This window comes from Apostichopus japonicus, chromosome 12, assembly GCF_037975245.1.
Source record: "Apostichopus japonicus isolate 1M-3 chromosome 12, ASM3797524v1, whole genome shotgun sequence".
Classification (NCBI taxonomy): Eukaryota; Metazoa; Echinodermata; class Holothuroidea; order Aspidochirotida; family Stichopodidae; genus Apostichopus; species Apostichopus japonicus.
In genome coordinates, this window is record NC_092572.1 from 16,042,219 (window position 1) to 16,060,802 (window position 18,584).

The window sequence follows — 18,584 nt, forward strand, 5'->3', positions numbered from 1 at the left end:
AATGTGTTCAATATAACTATAGTAGTAGGCCAATAGTCACAAGCTCATGATAGTGTCGTCAATTCGTTTTCTCAGTTTATATTTGCGACATATATCACCCGTGTACACCGATCAATGGCATGGTGAAATCCCGTGTGAAAATATGTCGACGCCAAAAGACGCAAATGGTCGTTCTAGAAAGTATGGTAATAACATTAACAACACTAGGCCAGTTGGCTCTCTCAGGTCCGCACATATACAGCCATTTTTTCCACACATGGTATTATACTGTGCATGCATTGCGGGCAGGATTGCGGCAAACATAAAAGAATATGAATGAAAATGATAAACCTTACGATATTTTTCACAAATATTGATGCTTAGATAAGTGCTTCCTCACAATCAACGAGCCGCCCCAAAATTCGCTCCGCTTACGTAAAACTTCTATATATATATAACACGTGGGAAAAATTCGAGTTTTTACACACATAATTCCCACTGACATTGGTCATAGAACATAAGTAGGTCATTGACATTTGAACTTGCCCAAGTTCATCGCACCATGGGAACGACACAACACATTGAACATGATGTTACATTCTTCCACCATCTGGACGCCGAGTGTAAATTTTGGTGTAATATGCAAATTATGAATGGTACTACGCTGCGCGGTTAAAATTTAACCTATTGCGACACCAATTTTGGGAAGCTGTTGTTGAAGAAACTTTTGTATCAAATGTAAAGTACTGTATCATGTATGTGACACAAGAGAAAGAAAATGAAATCGGAGGCTGCTACAACCCATCGCAAAACACGTGCGTGCGTAATTTGTTTTCTAAACATGACTTTTAATGAGTAAGCAGGAAAGGTGGGTAAGTTTGCTAAGTTAGGCGAGTTTTTGTTTAAAATCTTGTGATAGATAGACAAATATATTGTTTTTTTTCTTCAAAAGTTACGATGTTGCCGAAGGCCGAGTTATATAAATTCAGTGATCTGAGCTTCTGAAGACCACGATATACTGATCAGGTGTGTTATTCTTTTCATCAATTATTACACGTAATGTTCGCAATATTATTGGGCCTAATTAGTAATTAACATACATTGATCGTTGTCTTGTTGCCTGAATTGCTACTTTTTTGAAAAAAAAAACCCTTAATTATTGTACTCATAATGTCCTATTTTCATTAAAAGTTGAGTGACATTACGTCGAAAAAGCCGCAATCGGGAAACAGCGATTAAAAGTTTAACCTACCGGCAGGTTATACGGTTAAATGGTTAGTGAAATATCCGTTAGGTCACACCCTTATAACACACAAAAAAAAACGACTTTATTGAATGAAAATATACTGAAAACCATATCGCAAAAACACAAAATCGCCTATAACTCGAAAACGGAAGGAGATATCGACTTTTGTCAGCTGTGTAGGGATTTCCTAAACCGAATTTTGATGCGCTCTATCCACCTGTGTCCAGTGTTCGACTTATGGCCAAAAAATTGCATAGCAACAAATTTCGACAATTGCTATACAATATTTTTGTTGCATAGCAGTTCCCCAATATTAAATAGCAGTTTTGAAATTACCACAAAACGGACCAAATGTTGGCGATCAATGTATTAACTAGAAAATGTTTGTTTATTATTATTATTTATACTAGTGTTGCTACGATAATCGTTTTCAATATCGGTATCGTCCGATATTTGCAATATCGGCAGCATATCGGTATCGGTGAAATTTTGCCTAATTGCCGATAACAGCAAACCGATATTGAACTTTTCTTTCTAACAGCAGAGCTACTTATTTATACTTGCAATGATTTGTTAATCTGCCCATGGAGCTATAAACAGTTTATAGCTCCATGATCTGCCCAAGACGTTCCATTTCTTTAGCGTCAGTTAAACTCAGATTCATTTTCGATTAATATCCATGGAAACCTGACTCTCCGTAACGTCTAAAAACACGTCTACGGCGCGCGAATATAACCAATGACCTTCGTGAACCTTGGCCTACACACAGCATTAGTGCAGCATATATACACTGTACTAACCATTCATTTCCTCAAAGGCCTCCGTGAAAACCTTGAACATGATACAGTAACTGCACAGTTCAGCAGTGTTGGAAAACCTTATTCAATTTCCCGCGAACACACTGCCGATTTCCCGCCGGTGTTCGCCTGCCTAGCACGCGTAACGTGCGAGCATAAAGGCGTGGTGTCCAGGGGCCCGTCTTAGGGCTATGGTGGGGTCATGGGGTAGAACCCCTCGTGGGGATCCTGGGGGCGAAAGCCCCCGAAAATTGTCATTTTTTGCGATGAAAAAATTTGCAGTTGAGGATTCAAAATACTGACAACTTTTTTATTTAAATTGTCACGAAACTGATGAAAATTTTAAAATGACAAGTTAAAGTAGCTATATTATGTTATAAAATGAAAAGAGATTTAATCTGTCTTTCAATCTTTAGAAAGTGCAACTTACAAAACTTCCGATATTATGAAACAAACAACGTTCAGCAAAGCCCCGTTTCTAGACTGCCTAACAATGAATAGCGTGCACTATGCGTACATTTTTATAACTGCAGTGTTTAACCCTATACCCAACTACTGTACCACGGTACATGTGCTGCGAATTTGCCCAGGTACCTTCCCAACAACTGTGAGCTCATCCCCTGTGTAACACCTGCTTGTTAACATTTTTTTGGCACGTTGCCAGGGAACCTTTTAGTTAAGTGAGATCCGTAACCGCCGAGGTGGTTAGGCTATTTGCTTTACACTTAACTATGGTAGGATATTATTTTTTCAGTTTTTTTTTTCGCTATACGGTCAAGTGAATAAGTTGTTCATTGAGTATAAACTCAATAAATTATAACTTCCTCATTGTGATCGACAGTTCGTAAGTTAAGGTTTGAGTGTTTGCTCCCAAATCTGACTAGGAATTTGTATCGCACAAATCGGCACAATGTGCGATGCTGATTTGGAAACGTCTCGCAAGTTTGTCATTTTGGATCGCATTTTGCGATGCGATACCGGAAAAATCGAACACTGCCTGTGTCATTTATGAGCTTCTCTGATGTAAGCTGCAGTACGTAATTTCTCTGTACCAGTTCCGCGAAATTTATTTACGCAGTAAACATTGTTCATTATGTTTTCTTTCACAACGAATATTCAAACTTGTGCTCCACACGCTTCACAGATATTGTTTTATGTCGTTCATTTTCAATTCTAGTTTAAAATTACATTTTCGAACGATGCATTGCATGCCTTGTCAAACATTCCTGATTAGTAAAACTAAGGAAGGATATTTGATTGATATGATTTTATGAGCTGTTCCACTTGAAAAATGATAAAATCGAAAAACAAAACATTTACTTCTCATGTGACGCATACCGGGAGACTCATAAAAACCCCCTTCTCATTAAATTAAATTTACATGCCGTCAGGCCAGTTGAAAGCCCTCCCCAGTAATGTTCGATCAGCTCTTCCCAATATACAATACTCAAATAAGCAATGAAAATATATTCATTTTCCACAGGTTTCTCCCCAACTTGGGCCCAAGCCACTGCTTTATTTTCTTAGTAGTCATGGAAACAATTGTTTGCAACTCTTTTGCTGGCCAGGTGTTTTCAAGTTTTATTAATAGCACAGCTTCTGATTGGTTTATTCAAGATAAACTTTCTATCCCTGCTGGATTGTTCTACTTATATATATATATATGAATGAATATTTGGTTTTCAATTAACTTAGTTACAGGTAACATCCATTCCATTATGAACAGTAGGGGCAAAATAATGTTTGCTTCTAGAGTAAGCCAGCCAAAGGTTCTGCAGGGCTAAACCCCCCCCCCCCTGAAGATAAATACTATGCTAATTAACAGATGGTAGGCGTGAATTTGACAAAGCCAGGTTTATGATTGGACTAGGCCTCTCAAAAAAGTTTGGTCGCTGGGGATATCCAGGGTAGGGAATGCACATGTAACCAGCATACTGTAGGTGGCCCAGACCCAGGCTGCGACCTTAATTACCAGGGCAGTCCATCTGCATTCGCGGGCAACTTACAGTAGCTGGGTTAGGGGGAAAGTAACAGGATGTTTTTTATTTTGCGTGCATTGAAGCCAGGGGGAGATTTTTTGGTTTGAAAGTGAGTGCGGTAAACGGTACTGTAGTACGTCAAGTAACACAGGAATTTATTGGAAAAAAAGATCTCTTTGATATCCAGCTACGACTGTTTCATTGTGTAAATTTTTTTTTTATTTCTTGTTTTTCTGACGCTGCGTTCATTGGTGAGTTACTTAAACTTATCTTAGTTTAATACTAGCCTATAAATTAAGTACTTGTTACGATCGACCAAGACCAGTTTTTATTATCCTAGCCAAATAATTTTTCAAACACCTAGTACAGAACTTACTCTGTCTTATATACAATCAAACTTTTGCAACGTTTGTAATATTCCTCGGCCACTTCTGGTATAGTCTGAAAACGGCTCTAGTTACACTAAGGATTCAACGTAGGTCACAACCTTGATATGTCTAGAATTGCCTTTGCCGTTGTTGATCGCGATAACTTTCGTGGAAATTTCGTTGAAACTATGTTGACAACCGTGCCTGCAGTGGTCTAAATCTTAATGAAATTATTTGTTTTTTATCAATTTTCAACTTTTTTTATCGATTTTCAACTTTTTTTATCGATCGTTGATTTTTTTTCAACGGGAGTTAAGCGAAATCAGTACTGTAGTTGTGTGCTGTCAGTGTGGGATATTAGCAAAGGTCTCTTTGTGGCATTTGGCATGAATGGAAATGTGTACTTCCTGCCCCTCTTGCATACAAATGAATGCTTTGGGCAATGTGAATGATTTCCAATGTAGCACTTTGCAAGGCAGTCTTAACATGTTGATAAAGCCTTCACAACTTTGCAGTGGTCGTATTTGAGGGCTTTAATTCCTGCAAGTAGTCACCTCTGCCAGTACAAGGCAGGTCAAGTCCTCTGCAATGCACTTTTGTATCAAGTGCTTCCTAGTTACAGTTTGTGCAGGTAACATATCAGAGGAGAGTACTGCTTTAGTCAGTGCTCTGCGGAGTGACTTGAGTAGGTGAACTTGGTCTAACAGCATATGGTTCTCTGTTTCAGAATGAGTAGCTGCAGCCATTGTACCAGTGAACCCTTTACATGCCTTGCCATCAGCATCAGTTGTTAGGCACTTCTCCTTTAGTGGGTTCTTACCAGTAAGTAATATGGATGCACAAATCTTTCCACCATTCTGTTCATCTTTGACATTGGCATCTTATTGAACAGCCCTCATTGCCTGGAAATTGCAACTTGTGACTCCTTCTTCTATTCATTTCACCAATTAAGGTACAGTTGTTACTGTGATTGTAATCAAAATTAAATTTATCCATGGTGACATTCTCAACAATTATATCTCTGTATTGGCTTGCACGAACAAATGGAGTCTTACTTTTTGCATTACGCAGACAGGTATGATATTGACGATCATATTCTGCAAAAATTGGAGAGTCTTTTGAGAGGCCATGCAGTTGCAGTGTCTTCTTTATACACCCCTTTTCTGACATATCATTTTCATTCATTTCTTTGATTGCAGGTCCAAACTGGTTGGCTGACTTTTGTAGTGTTCTGACAGCGGGACTGGGAAGAGAGATGCTGCTGAGCAATCTATGAGCTGCACTTGAACTGATCTACATCTGATGCAAGCCTAACTGCCGTGCAATGTTTAGCTCTGTGGGATTCTTGCCAGGTTTGCTTCTTGGTTTAAACCTTTGTAGATGGGCAAGAGCTTACAGTACCTTTGTATCTTCAGAGAATGCATCCAAACACAACCTTTGAGCCAAGTCCCACAAATTCTTCATATCTAAGTTTTCAAGAGGAATAGGTGCCACATCAGAAGGGGTAGGCATGTCACCAGTGCGGTTGGCATCAGCTGTACGAGCTGTAAAACCGAACCTGTGACCTGGCTTCAATGTTGTTGCACGCCTACCAAACATATCTTTCCCTTTACCCATTAAAATATAACAATTTCCTAGTGACCTATTCAGTGGCGTCTTTCGCGACTGACTGGACTTTTGATCTGAACTTTTTTTTGATACATTTTTCTCCACTGGCGCTCACTTCACAAAGTTATTAGCCTCCCCAACCAAATGTTTTTTACCTACTGAAAGAAAGATAATTTGCAATGTGTTTTTCAATGGTTAAACTGATATTATTATTACCATAAACATTGTATTGACTTCCCCAATAATTCTAACCAATATGGAAGGGTAATAACACAGCATATGATTGTATGTTATTGGCATGCGATGTAAAAACCGGTGCATGACTATATGATATGCACATTGACATGTGTAACACACGAAACGTAAACAATTTTGGTTATATTTTTCCCAAATCAGCCCCCCAAATCATATTGGGCCCCTACGCCTATGACGGTAGTTCTATTAGGCATTTTTTTGGAGTATTCAAAATCATACCAAGTTTTGTGTGGTGGAGTATAAGAATCGCGAGATACAATTTATGAAAGTGGCAAGACAAACGTGGTAAATATGACTGATTAAAGGCCAATTTTGACCGAAATTTTTCAATTTTTAGGTCATTCACAATCACAGGAATATATGAATAGGCCTAGATAAACTGTAGTGCGACAGTCGGAAATTCCAACTGTCGCACTCCAATTTTCCAACTATCGTCAGTTTTATGACGTGCAGGGATGAGACACCCCCCACACCCACCCCCCCCTCTAGCCACGTCCCTGGGTGTAAGTCACAACTTCTCAAACAATCATTAAAAGAGGTTTAATGTGGAGTCTAAAAAATTTCAATTGTAGTTAAGATGGCATAATCCTATTAGCATTTACATCAATCCACCATAAGTGTTCTCATTCAGAAAAAGCAACAGGAGAACAACTTTCTTGATATGTTATCAATTAGGGTCTGGTGTTTTCTTGGCAGGGATGTTAAGGAGCATGATAGAGAGTACAAGTGATACAAAAATTTGGTCAGTTAAGTAAGTTTAGACCAATTTAGGCCTCCCTGGAACAGCATACAAAAATTGATTTCTGCTGAGTAAAGAGGTTTGTTTACAAGTGAGGAAAACGTCAGTCTCTCATAGTAAACAAGCAATCTGCATGGTTATGATATAGAAAATTGAGGGTGCTATGAATGGCCAACTTGTCAGCTATCCAGTTATTGGTTGCATTAAGCTTGTGAGAGCTAAATAGATTAAGGGATCACATTACTTTTTGATTTAGTGTGTATTGGGGCATTTAATAGGTGTATACTACCACAGACCCTTTTATCATGCCGACTAGTATTCAGCAATTGGTTGAGCAATATTGTGTGTCTATGTGTAGGACATTTTATTTGACCGCATAAGAATCATAAACATTTTCAGAAGTCCAACACCTGTTAACAAACAATTTAATAACTTGTTAGTACTTTTATTTTACCATCATTTGGTCAGCATAGAATGCCATTAGTTGAATCACAGAAACTATATTTGATAAGTTGAAACTATGAACAATCAACAGTGTGTTTTGTTTGTTTTCTATCAAAATAGGAATTAATGGCCAAAGAAGTTCAAAATTCCAAGGCTGCTACTAGTGCTTGAGGGAAGACTAAAAGCAGAAAGAATGCCTAATGACAGAGAAAGAAGACATATTATACAGACACTGTGTGACTACATGGTAGGATATACATGGCTAAAATAGGTAAACAGTTTAATACTGTAAACTCACACTATATCATTGCCAAACAGCTCTAATAATCACGAGGAGCGATTTAATGCTGCAACGTTACGCTGGATTAACTATCTCAAGACCTGACTTGCATTCGACAGATACTAATAGTGGGCCCAACTTACAATAAAGTGAGCCTAACAAGTAACTTTGAAACACTTCTTAAGTTCAGGCTCAACCTTGAAACTAATTTTTCCCGATGACCTTCGAAACTTGTTTTGCGACAAGCTCTGCTAACCTTTCAAACAGAGACAAAAAAATCATATATGCTCACGCTCGAAATGATGCTGATTTAATACTTGCGCGCAGATTCCTCAACATCATGTGTATTTACTGCGTTACAAGCGGGGCCCTGTGTGGGTGAAAGTGATTTGTATGTGCTTCCTCGTGCACTGCTGACAGCCACCTGGTTCATACATTTGTATACTCCCACCTACAAAAACCAGTGTCTAATATTTATAATATATATATGTTTATGAGCTTGCCGAATGTTACAACATCATACAGAAAGCCATGCCGGACAAAATTATATTTAATGATTATAGTAACATATACATTAGTTACTGTTTATAAATATATGATATGCAAATATGTCATGCATAACCTATATACACGAGGTGTATGAGTAATCTGAATATAATACGGCATTACTTGTATATATTATTATATTTAATGATTATAGTAACATATACATTAGTTACTATTTATAAATATATGATATGCAAATATGTCATGCATAACCTATATACACGAGGTGTATGAGTAATCTGAATATAATACGGCATTACTTGTATATATATATATATATATATATATATATATATACATATATATATATATATACTGCATATGCTGTGTATATATATATATATATATATCTATATATAGATCTATATATATTAAAGATATATATTTATATATATATCTATATATATATATATATATATATATATATATATATATATATATTATAGATATATATATATATTGTAATAAACGTTAACTATTTCGAGTCCATCGCTGCTCGGAGTTCAGCGATCGTCAGGCCTACTGATCCGTAATAAAGTATGGGTTGCTATTCCACGAACTACCATTTGGGTTTGACACGGCTGGGTGGTTTCCTTTTGTGTCTGTTGCCATGTCTACAGGTAGAGATGAGCTCGCTTCTCTAGTTGAGCGTGTTGCCTTTGAGGGTGGTAATTTGGAGCTTTTCTTTGCAAAGATTGCATAGACCAGACTGCCGCTTGTGCGTTTGGACTGTGACACAATTTCCCAGTGTATTGAATATTCAGCTTTTTTCTCCTTGAGTTGCCAGTTGTGTTTAGAGAGTTCCGTTTCTTTCTTATATCGGTCATGTTGGAATGATTTGGTGTGGTTGTTGTATCTCTTCTTAAATTCTCCGCTCGCGAGGCCTATGTATGATGCGTCGTCGGTTCCTGACGTGACGGTGGCTTTGTAAATGACGTCATTAACCAAGCAGTTGCCGCGAAGTGGGCAACTGTCTACTTCTCGGCAGTTGCATGTCTTTTCCTGGGGGGTTGGCTCGTTTCTTGCATGACCTTTGAGTTGTGTGACTTGATGATCTGTTGCATGTTTCTCATACAGCTGTAACTTTATTTTGAATGTTGATCTGTTGAAGATTTTGTGTAGCTTGTTGGTCTGTGGGAATTGCTTGTTGATGAGTTTTAGGAAGTCCGCCGCAAAGTTGGTCTTTACGTTTTTGCTGTATGTGGGGTTGTACCATGTGATTTTTCTTGACCTGCGTTTCTTGTTCTGTTTGGTGTTTTTGTTTTCCTTGTTTTGGTATTTGATAGTATAGTTGTATCCAGCTGACCGGAGGGCATGATTGTAGGTGGGTGCTGCTTTCTTGAATGTGTCCTGGTTAGATGATAGACCAGAGACTGTTCTTTCGATGGCTGGCGGTATGTTCTTTATTATTCCGGGCGGGTGGTTCGAGTGTTGGCTTACTGTATGTAGATTGGTTCGTTGTTTGGTTTTCTGTAGGGCTGGTACTCGCTGGTATTCATGTTCAAAGTGACGTCAAGGAAGTTGACTGTTTTCAAGTTCGTTTGGACAGTGATTTTTAGTCCACATGTATGAACGATCTTGATTAGGGCTTTTTCGTATTCTGTCTGCTTTGCTGCCTGAGCATGACCTCATTACTGGTAGCCCATCGTCCCTGTATAGTCCCAAACCAGTGATATCGGGGTTTTTCTCCAGTTGGTTCAAAATGAATATTCCCACCAATTTACAAACTTCCGCTTTGTCAAATGCACCCATTGAGACGTGGAATTGGTTACCCATGTCTCTCTTCTCTTTTGCCCTTGTGATCGTGAAGGAGAGATCGCCTTGCGTGCATGATAGTCTTGTATTCAGTATCACTGATTCTGGTGTATGCTTTGGCCCATGCTAGACATTTGTGTATGAGATCCTTGCTTATTGAAGGGTAAGAATCAACAATATCGAAGACCAGAAAGGTGAGACTGCTCTTTTCCTGTATATTTTTAATCCATTCCAGTACGCTTGTGGTATGTTTGCATTTATGTGGTCAAGCATGGCCTTGCTCACTCGTCCCATTTCAGGTTTTTTTTGTGTTTATTAGCCTGCATTTTGTGTTATCTTGAAAAATTTCTTTGTGGTCCTTGATCGTCACGAAAGCCGTTTTGGGTCCAGTTTTATTTATTCGGTTACCTATTTTTAGTTTGTCAGCTAGACTTGTGTTTCATTGTCTATTTCGGTGGCGGTGTTGCGGTCCGCATATTTGTATTTCTGAGATATGTTTACAGTTAGCAACCCACCGTATTTGGCGGGGTCCATCTTGTACATGTTCCTGGTTTTGTCCGCCTCTACGAAGATTTCTTTAGAGGATGTGATGTTTTCTATGTCCTTCTTGAGGTTGGACAGGAGCTTCTCCGGCTCTTCCTTGAACTTAGTGTTCTCGACCATTTCCAGCATATTGGACTCGAATGAGACCAACTCCGGGATTTGTGGTGGGACGCATCTCGATTTTAGCCGGTATGCATCGGTGGTGGCGGTGTTGTCCTCGTCACGGCTGGTGTCACTCGTTTCCGCATCGGTGTCAGTGTCGGCCAGGATAAATAATGCTCTCCATCGCATCCGTTTATCAGCTTCTCTGTCATCTCTAGCAGTCTTTTCAAGTATTCTCTAGTTGATGGCAAAGGAATGTTCTTGCCCGAGTAGTTCATGTTGTATCGTTCCATACTATGCTGTAAAAGCATGTACTGCTGTTAGTAAGTAGAGTGCTCAACCGAGGTTCAGGAGCCAAACTATAAAATATAGCTAAAATACTATCAACGGTGAGAGGGCTCAATACCGAAGTAGAGCATGATATATATTGATATATATATATTGTAATAAACATTAAATTATTAAGAGTCCATTGCTAATCAGAGTTTCGCTCTTGTACAAGTAGTTGTACAGCAATCGTCAGGCGTACTGATCTGTAATAAAGTATGGGTCGCTATTCCACGAACTACCATACAAATATATATATATATATATTTTTGAAAACAAAAGTCGATAATAAGTAGTTTTTTATATAAACAGTATCAGTAAATGGAGCAACAATAAGCTGTAACAGAAACAAACAGGGTAGGATGCAGAGATATTTGTATATTGAAAGCTTTTATTTAATGCAGTTTGGTGCCTTGAATCAGCAATTGCAGTTTTTACCTAAGTACCCAGTTTATTAATGTACTCTCATTAAGAATCCGGAGGGGCACAGCCACTATTTCGAGGGAGAGAATTAGAAATTGTCTTTGATTTTCATTGAGATAGCAGGGGCACTATGGCAACTTTGTAGTTTTAGTAGGAAAACAAGGCTATTTACATACACTTGTGAAAAGGCACCAAGGGGCATGGTTTCCAGAGTGAGAAAAAACATGTAGAATAGACAGAATTTTAAGAGCAACTTTTTTTCAGTGGTTTTTTGAAAACTGTACATCAAGACCTTAACATTTCCTGCAGCTGCTCAATATTTACTGGTTCTTGGCACAAATTTTGCTGGAGTTTTGGACAATCTTAGAGCCCTGACTTAGATGATAAAGTTGTAGGATGATCAAGAGGGCACCTAAGGCATTGAAAGGGTTAAAAGGCATACCGCAGTTGTTGCTATCAGTGATGGATGATTTTTAAGCTCATTACCGCAAGAGGTATTTTGCCATCCACCTGCTTCCTGACGTACATATTCTTACGTTCATTGAGTGTGTTTTGTTTGTTCTTCTTTCACCCTCTGTCTGTCTACATTGTTGGTTCTCTTTTCTTTCATCTTCCGCTGCAGTTTATTCTCCCCACAAAAAGTGGCTATAGAAAATTTAGGAGATACGGCTCAGTCCGAGTACAAGCATGGCTCATCTCTGAACACGAAGTCCAGTGGTAGCGATAGTTACAGGGACATTTTAACCAGTCATAAGTAAGTTTCACTCTCTAAACATGTTTTATTTTAAGCAAGGTTTTGTCAGCTGGCAACATATTATCTATGTTTTATTCTTTTGTAAAACAATTCAAAAATAAGAAACTGACTGGGAAAAGTAAATGCAATGTATTGAGACAAGTTATTGGATAATCCCAAACTGAATGTTTACTTACCATAAATGTAACTTGTTGAAAGGTAACGCTGTGTCTTGGTAACGACATTTTAAACTATCTCAAGTTGTAAAGGATTGGAAAGGTTAATAGAACTCGATTTGGGGTGGGGGTGAGTGGAGGAGGGGTGGGCGGCTAAAATAAGCTGCTTAAACGATATAATTTTTAAATTTACAATATAAACAGTTGACTGTACTGAAAACTGCACAGTGCATTTTAAAGTAGACCACTATCTATTTCTTGCTGTAAAGCAGAACTGTTTGTGACCTTGTGTTGAGTTTGTTTTGATCTCATCTCCCTTCATGTAATGAATAGGGAGATGAGATATTGTACTTCACCCCACATCAAAAATGTGAGTAAGTGAGTGTGGGTGTGTATGTCTGTGTGCGTGAGTGAGTGAGCAAAACAACTCCTCCTAGACCTCAAGTCCTGTCGAGTTCAAGCTTGGTGGGTGGGTGCCTGACCATGTTAACTCATGCCTGTGTGATTGATGACGTCAAAGAGGTCGAAGGTCAAGAAATCTAAAAATTAGTTTACATGGCTTGTGTATTCCTATCTAGTAATTTTCTTTCATACTCTTTTATGGACAGAACCACCTATGGTGTCCACCATGGAACAGCTCCCTGACTTAAATTTGGGAGAGACTTGGGAAGATGATGAAACATCAGACAGAGACAATAAATTGGAATCCCAAGCCCCTGTAGCTGATTCAGATCCCTTCTCTAGTCTCATTATGGACATGAAAGCCTCCATCTCACCTCTCGAGTTAAGTACAGTCTAACTCTTACCAGATCAGGGAAGGCTTACCAGACGATAACCTCCTGAAGGCAAAAGAAGACAGAAAAGTTTGTTCCAATTCTGGTAGCGACGTGCCGAACGCTTCATCAATCCAAAATGACAAGCTGATGGAAGTTTCCCCCGAAGGGATTAGAAATAGGACTAAAGTTGAAGAAGAATCGGGAAGTGATTCGATCCAGCTACCAGAAAGACCTGCCGGTCTCAAACTTTCAGGATCACAAACTTTTTGAGCCACCGATGTTGCAGCTTCTTAAAAGATATATTTATTATTATTATTTGTTTCATCATTCATTTGGGCTTATTCGAATAGAGTACTCCCTATCTATATGTACATATATATATGTAAATATATATATATATATATATATATATATAAACTGTATATATATATATATATATAAACTGTATATATATGTAAGCTTTTCTACTTCTTTTTTTTGTATCACCATGTGTGTAAATATTGAAGCACTAAGATATGCAGTATTTTTTCCTTGAAATAGCAAGAGATATAATAGGGAACACTGTTATGGAAGCTGTACTTAAAACTCTTGAAAAAACTGCTCTCCTAAATTTTAGGAATAGTTTGGCAGAATTTTTTTCTGGGGAAATCTATCTTTATTTCATGCATAGTCTTGAATACTTCTGCAATACCATAAGACCATCTCTGCCCTGCACCTAAAAATACTGGGTTTTTTATTCTCTCTTGCATGTTTTCAAAAGTGCCCTTGTCAAGGGTATCATGTTGAAAATTTTCTCATATTTACAGATGGAAATAATGAAGTTATGTCAATTGAGGTCATCAGCGGCCAAAATACAAAAACCTTGTAGTCTAGTTTAGTGAATATCTGTAGCATCGGTAAAATGTCATAATTAGGTGGTAGGTCCCCCTCACTGAGCATTACACTTTGAGCAGTTCTGTTAAGAGGTCAAATGTAAATTGGAGTCATCAGCTGCCAAAAGCCTGAAATCATTGTCGACATCAAAATCAAAGCTGCGATTATCCTTATGCTCAGAAATGTACAAGAACTGAATGTTCTATGCAGAGGTCAAAGGTCACTTAGGGTCAAATTCTGACCACCTTGATCAGGCGCGTATCCAGGGGGGGCGTTGGGAGCGTGCACCCCCCAGGTAAGAAATAGAGGCGAGAAAAAAAAGAGAGAAGAAAAAAGGGAAAAAGAGGGGAAAGAAGGGGAGGAAGGAAGGGAAAAGAAAAAGAAGAAATAGAGGAAAAGGAGAAAAGGAGGGAGTAGAAAAAAAGGGCAAGCAACTGGGAAGAGAAAAAAGAACAGTGACATAATTACAGGGCTGATCCCTATTATACACAAAGGGTAGCCAGTGACGGATCGATGATTTTGGAAGGGGTGTGCGCCTCACCCTACCCCTTACACCGGCAACTCCATTTTGACGTTTTCAAATTTCCTCTCTCACTAATATATATATATATATATATATTAGTGAGAGAGGAAATTTGAAAACGTCAAAATATAATATAATATATATAATATATATATATATATAATATATATATATATATATATATATATATATATAATATATATATATATATATATATATATATATATATATATGTATATAGATATATGTATATATATATATATATATATATATATAAACAATTGTACAATTGTGCTATGAAACCAACTGTGGCTGGTCTCGAACTCGACCGAGTCGTCGGGAACATGATGCATTTCGGTATTAGACCAGGATCTATATGCGAACTGCACTAGACATATGTCCTTCGATGCAACACTGCCATCCAGAGATAAAATGTTATACTCCGACCTGAATGCTAATTGTAACCCTTAACCTCGTACCGTAACTCATACAATGAATCTAAAAATAAATTCCGCATGTGATTGGAGAATTGAGCACATCTCCTGTGAATATCATGTAGTGCGTGGGGGGGGGGGGGCAAGCGGACGCACCTATCACTTCTTGAGATTGTTCCAATCTGCGTGAAAATGCCCCACCACCCATAACCCCTACGCCCCACCCCTCTTATCGCTTCCCGATGGGTTACAAAACTTAAACAATAACCTTCGCCCGTAGTACCAAAACCTTGACAAAATCCGGCAACACACCACTTCATCGATAGATAATGAGTCTAGTGATCGGGCTGTGTATTAGTGATGCTAGAGGTCGTGCATATGGCAAGCCCTTTTAACATTTACCTCGCAATTAGACTTAAGTCGAGTACATTTCACTTAAGTGGAATACATTCTACTTAAGTGAAATGTTATTCCACTTAAGTAAAATGTATTCCACTTAGGTGGAATTCAATATCCCTTAAGTAGAATTCCATTTCTCTTAAGTGGAAATGGACATTTCTATTTCACTTAAGTGGATATGCCTCCCACTTAAGTGGAATTGTATTTCACTTTAGTGGAAATGCATTCCACTTAAGTGGAATTGTACTTCACGTAAGTGGAATACATTTCCACTTAAGTGGAATAACATTTCACTTAAGCTAAATAGCCCATCTATTTCACTTAAGTGGAATACAATTTCACTTAAGTGGAATAATATCTTTTGCTCGTCAATTTCACTTAAGTGGAATTCTATTCTGCTTAAGTAAAATACAATTCCACTTAAGTGGAAGTGTTGATATGTGGCTTATATATAAATACAATTTAGGGTAATGTTCGTCGTAACGCATTCAATTGCTCATCACATATGATGATGTAGTCGATCCTCGTTGCACGTGTACATCATGGCTATGGCTAATCATTCACATCTAAACATTGCTGGAATGCGATCAAATAATTGTTGTTGTTAGAGACAATTCGAAGTGTTGTATCCTCACTTGCACAGGGGAACAATCAGTATCATGCACAACAGAAGCGACTTACATCTTGTTAAAGTAACATAGGCAGTATTCATAACTTTTTAGATAGTGAAACTTTTGACGAAATAAAAGATTCCATCCAAAATCAAAAAAAAAAGTAATATACGTTCTCTTGCCCTTGTCAATGCGTTTTCGGCTGTAGCTCCAACCACTTGTAATGTATTTGCCATGGCTTTATTTTGGTAATGGTATTCGTCAGGTACCAGGTCAGGTACGTACGTACTCACCTTGCACGGATGTTAAGTACTAGCTGGATCCCGATGGACAGCCGATATTCATTGTGCACATATCGACACCACGTACGTACACGTATCGCGGCAAGTTGTTTATAATGGCGCGCAAAGGCATGGGCAAAGTTTGGCGTTGAATGTACTAGCCAATCACATTCCACTTAAGTGGAATAGACTAGCCAATCACTGTTCACTTAAGTGAAATAGACTATATCCAATCTCATTTCACTTAAATGGAATGCATTTCCACTTAAGTGGAATTGTATTCCACTTAAGTGAAATAGAAAGGACATTCCACTTAAGTGGAATTGTATCCACTTAAGTAGAATACAATTCCACTTAAGTGAAATGCATTTCCACTTAAGTGAAATACAATCCCCTTAAGTGAAATAGATTTAGCTTAAGTATGATGCAGTGACAAGTTGATGAATTCAGCTTAAGTAAAATACAATTAAGCTTAAGTGGAATGGTATTCCACTTAAGTGAAATAGAATTCCACGTAAGTTAAATAGTATTCTGCTTAAGTGATATTGAATTCCACTTAAGTGAAATGTATTCGACTTAAGTCGAATTGCGAGGTAAATGTTAAAACGGCTTGCCATACGTGCACTGACCTATATGGAGTGTAACCACTCCCGATTTTGCAATTTCCCAAGATCAGGCCCGAAAAATCCCAAGAAATACCAAGAACACTGTGCTGTATGGATTTCTAGCAATATCCAGCGATATCTAGGGATGAATATCCCAAGATCTTACCTAAACTGAAGGCAGATAGAGAATCGAAACCTTCAGTGTACTGAACTTGAAACTGCGTCTTTCGAAATGAAAAGAATGTGGGGAATTGCACAATAAACAAATCAAAGTTATTTATTTCAGTCTCATATTTCAATTATTCGAATTTGTTAAGCAAACAGCAGATATCATATCATATAAGTGAGCATGAAAATGGCGTTCCAGGATGAACAGCCTTCAAACCATGGGCGCAGATCCTGGTGCGGACAGCGGGACGCGTCCCCATCAACTTTTTCAGTAGTGGGGACATGATATACCGTGTCCCCACCAATTTGTCTTGACCAATAGCTGCATTTCAAGTTCCCCTGTATTGAACTTTGGCGCAGTTAGATCCAGCCCAGCCCCCCGGTTCCTACGCCCTTGCTAACCACTGCGTCACAGCAACTGTTGAGAAATAATGCTAATTTTTTCTTCAAAATGGAACGGAGGGTGATGTTCAAAATGCTGTACTTGTAAACAGGATAACTCAACACGTACACCTTTATTGAACTTCATATTTCAAATAGTCTTAAAATTGGCATTATTTCAGTGAATAATACTACATGACTCTAGGTTTGGCAGTAACTTGTGAAAATGTTTCATAGTGAAAATAAAACAATGTCATGTAACTCATTATTTATTAAAGGGGTGGCAGAGCTGCTTTTCTTGCTCAAATTGATCAAAGAATATGCCCATGTGCTCATACATAGAGCATCTGTATGTCTTTATTTCACATAGGAAGACTGTTCTCTCTGGGTATTGAAACATTTTGGAATATAAATTCTACATTTTTGAGTCCTTAAAAGATCTTAATTCTTTTGATTGCCTTGTTGCTAAAGTAATGGTCAAGGCAACGTTCAGGGGCGTAGCGAAGGTTTTTTTGTTTGGAGGGGGGGGGGTGGAGAATTTGATTTGCCGACGGATCTGGAAGTGGTGACTGAAATGGGGGAGGGGTCTAAGGGGAGGGAGTGTCCCCCTCCCCTTTGGAAAATGTTTAGTTTTGAAACGTCCTTAGATGCAATCTGGTGCATATTTTAAGTCAAATTTGATTTGCCGACGGATCTGGAAGTGGTGACTGAAATGGGGGAGGGGTCTAAGGGTTGGGGGTCTACCCCTCCCCTTTGGAAAATTTTTAGTTTTGAAACGTCCTTAGATGCAATCTGGTGCATATTTTAAGTCAAATTTGATTTGCCGACGGATCTGGAAGTGGTGACTGAAATGGGGGAGGGGTCTAAGGGTTGGGGGTCTACCCCTCCCCTTTGGAAAATTTTTAGTTTTGAAACGTCCTTAGATGCAATCTGGTGCATATTTTAAGTCAAATTTGATTTGCCGACGGATCTGGAAGTGGTGACTGAAATGGGGGAGGGGTCTAAGGGTAGGGGGTCTACCCCTCCCCTTTGGAAAATTTTTAGTTTTGAAACGTCCTTAGATGCAATCTGGTGCATATTTTAAGTCAAATTTGGCACGGAAGAAGCTCCCGTTCTCCTTTTCTCTATTCAGATTTCCTTCTTTCTTCCCCTTCCGCTCTCTTCACCTTTTCTCCTTTTGCCGACAGACCCAAAATTTGCCGACAGCGACCAAATTATTGGAGGGGGTGTGAC

The 18,584-nt window shown here is 38.5% G+C and overlaps 2 protein-coding genes and 1 long non-coding RNA gene across 3 annotated transcripts in view; 2 read left to right on the top strand and 1 right to left on the bottom strand.

Annotated features, from left to right (window-relative positions):
• Positions 1-14,547, top strand: part of LOC139977959 (uncharacterized) — a 234,524-nt gene extending 219,977 nt beyond the window's left edge. Inside the window, exon 13 of the mRNA XM_071987781.1 lies at positions 12,909-14,547. Coding sequence (XP_071843882.1) covers positions 12,909-13,099 — 191 coding nt within the window. The 3' untranslated portion in view covers positions 13,100-14,547. The remainder of the gene's footprint in view (positions 1-12,908) is intronic.
• LOC139977967 (gamma-adducin-like) overlaps positions 1-18,584 on the bottom strand; it is a gene marked incomplete in the record, with an annotated part of 755,008 nt that overhangs the window by 689,724 nt on the left and 46,700 nt on the right.
• On the top strand, positions 14,707-17,082 carry LOC139977484 (uncharacterized). The gene is made up of 2 exons (XR_011796554.1): positions 14,707-15,325; positions 15,407-17,082. It is a non-coding gene; the product is annotated as an uncharacterized lncRNA (long non-coding RNA).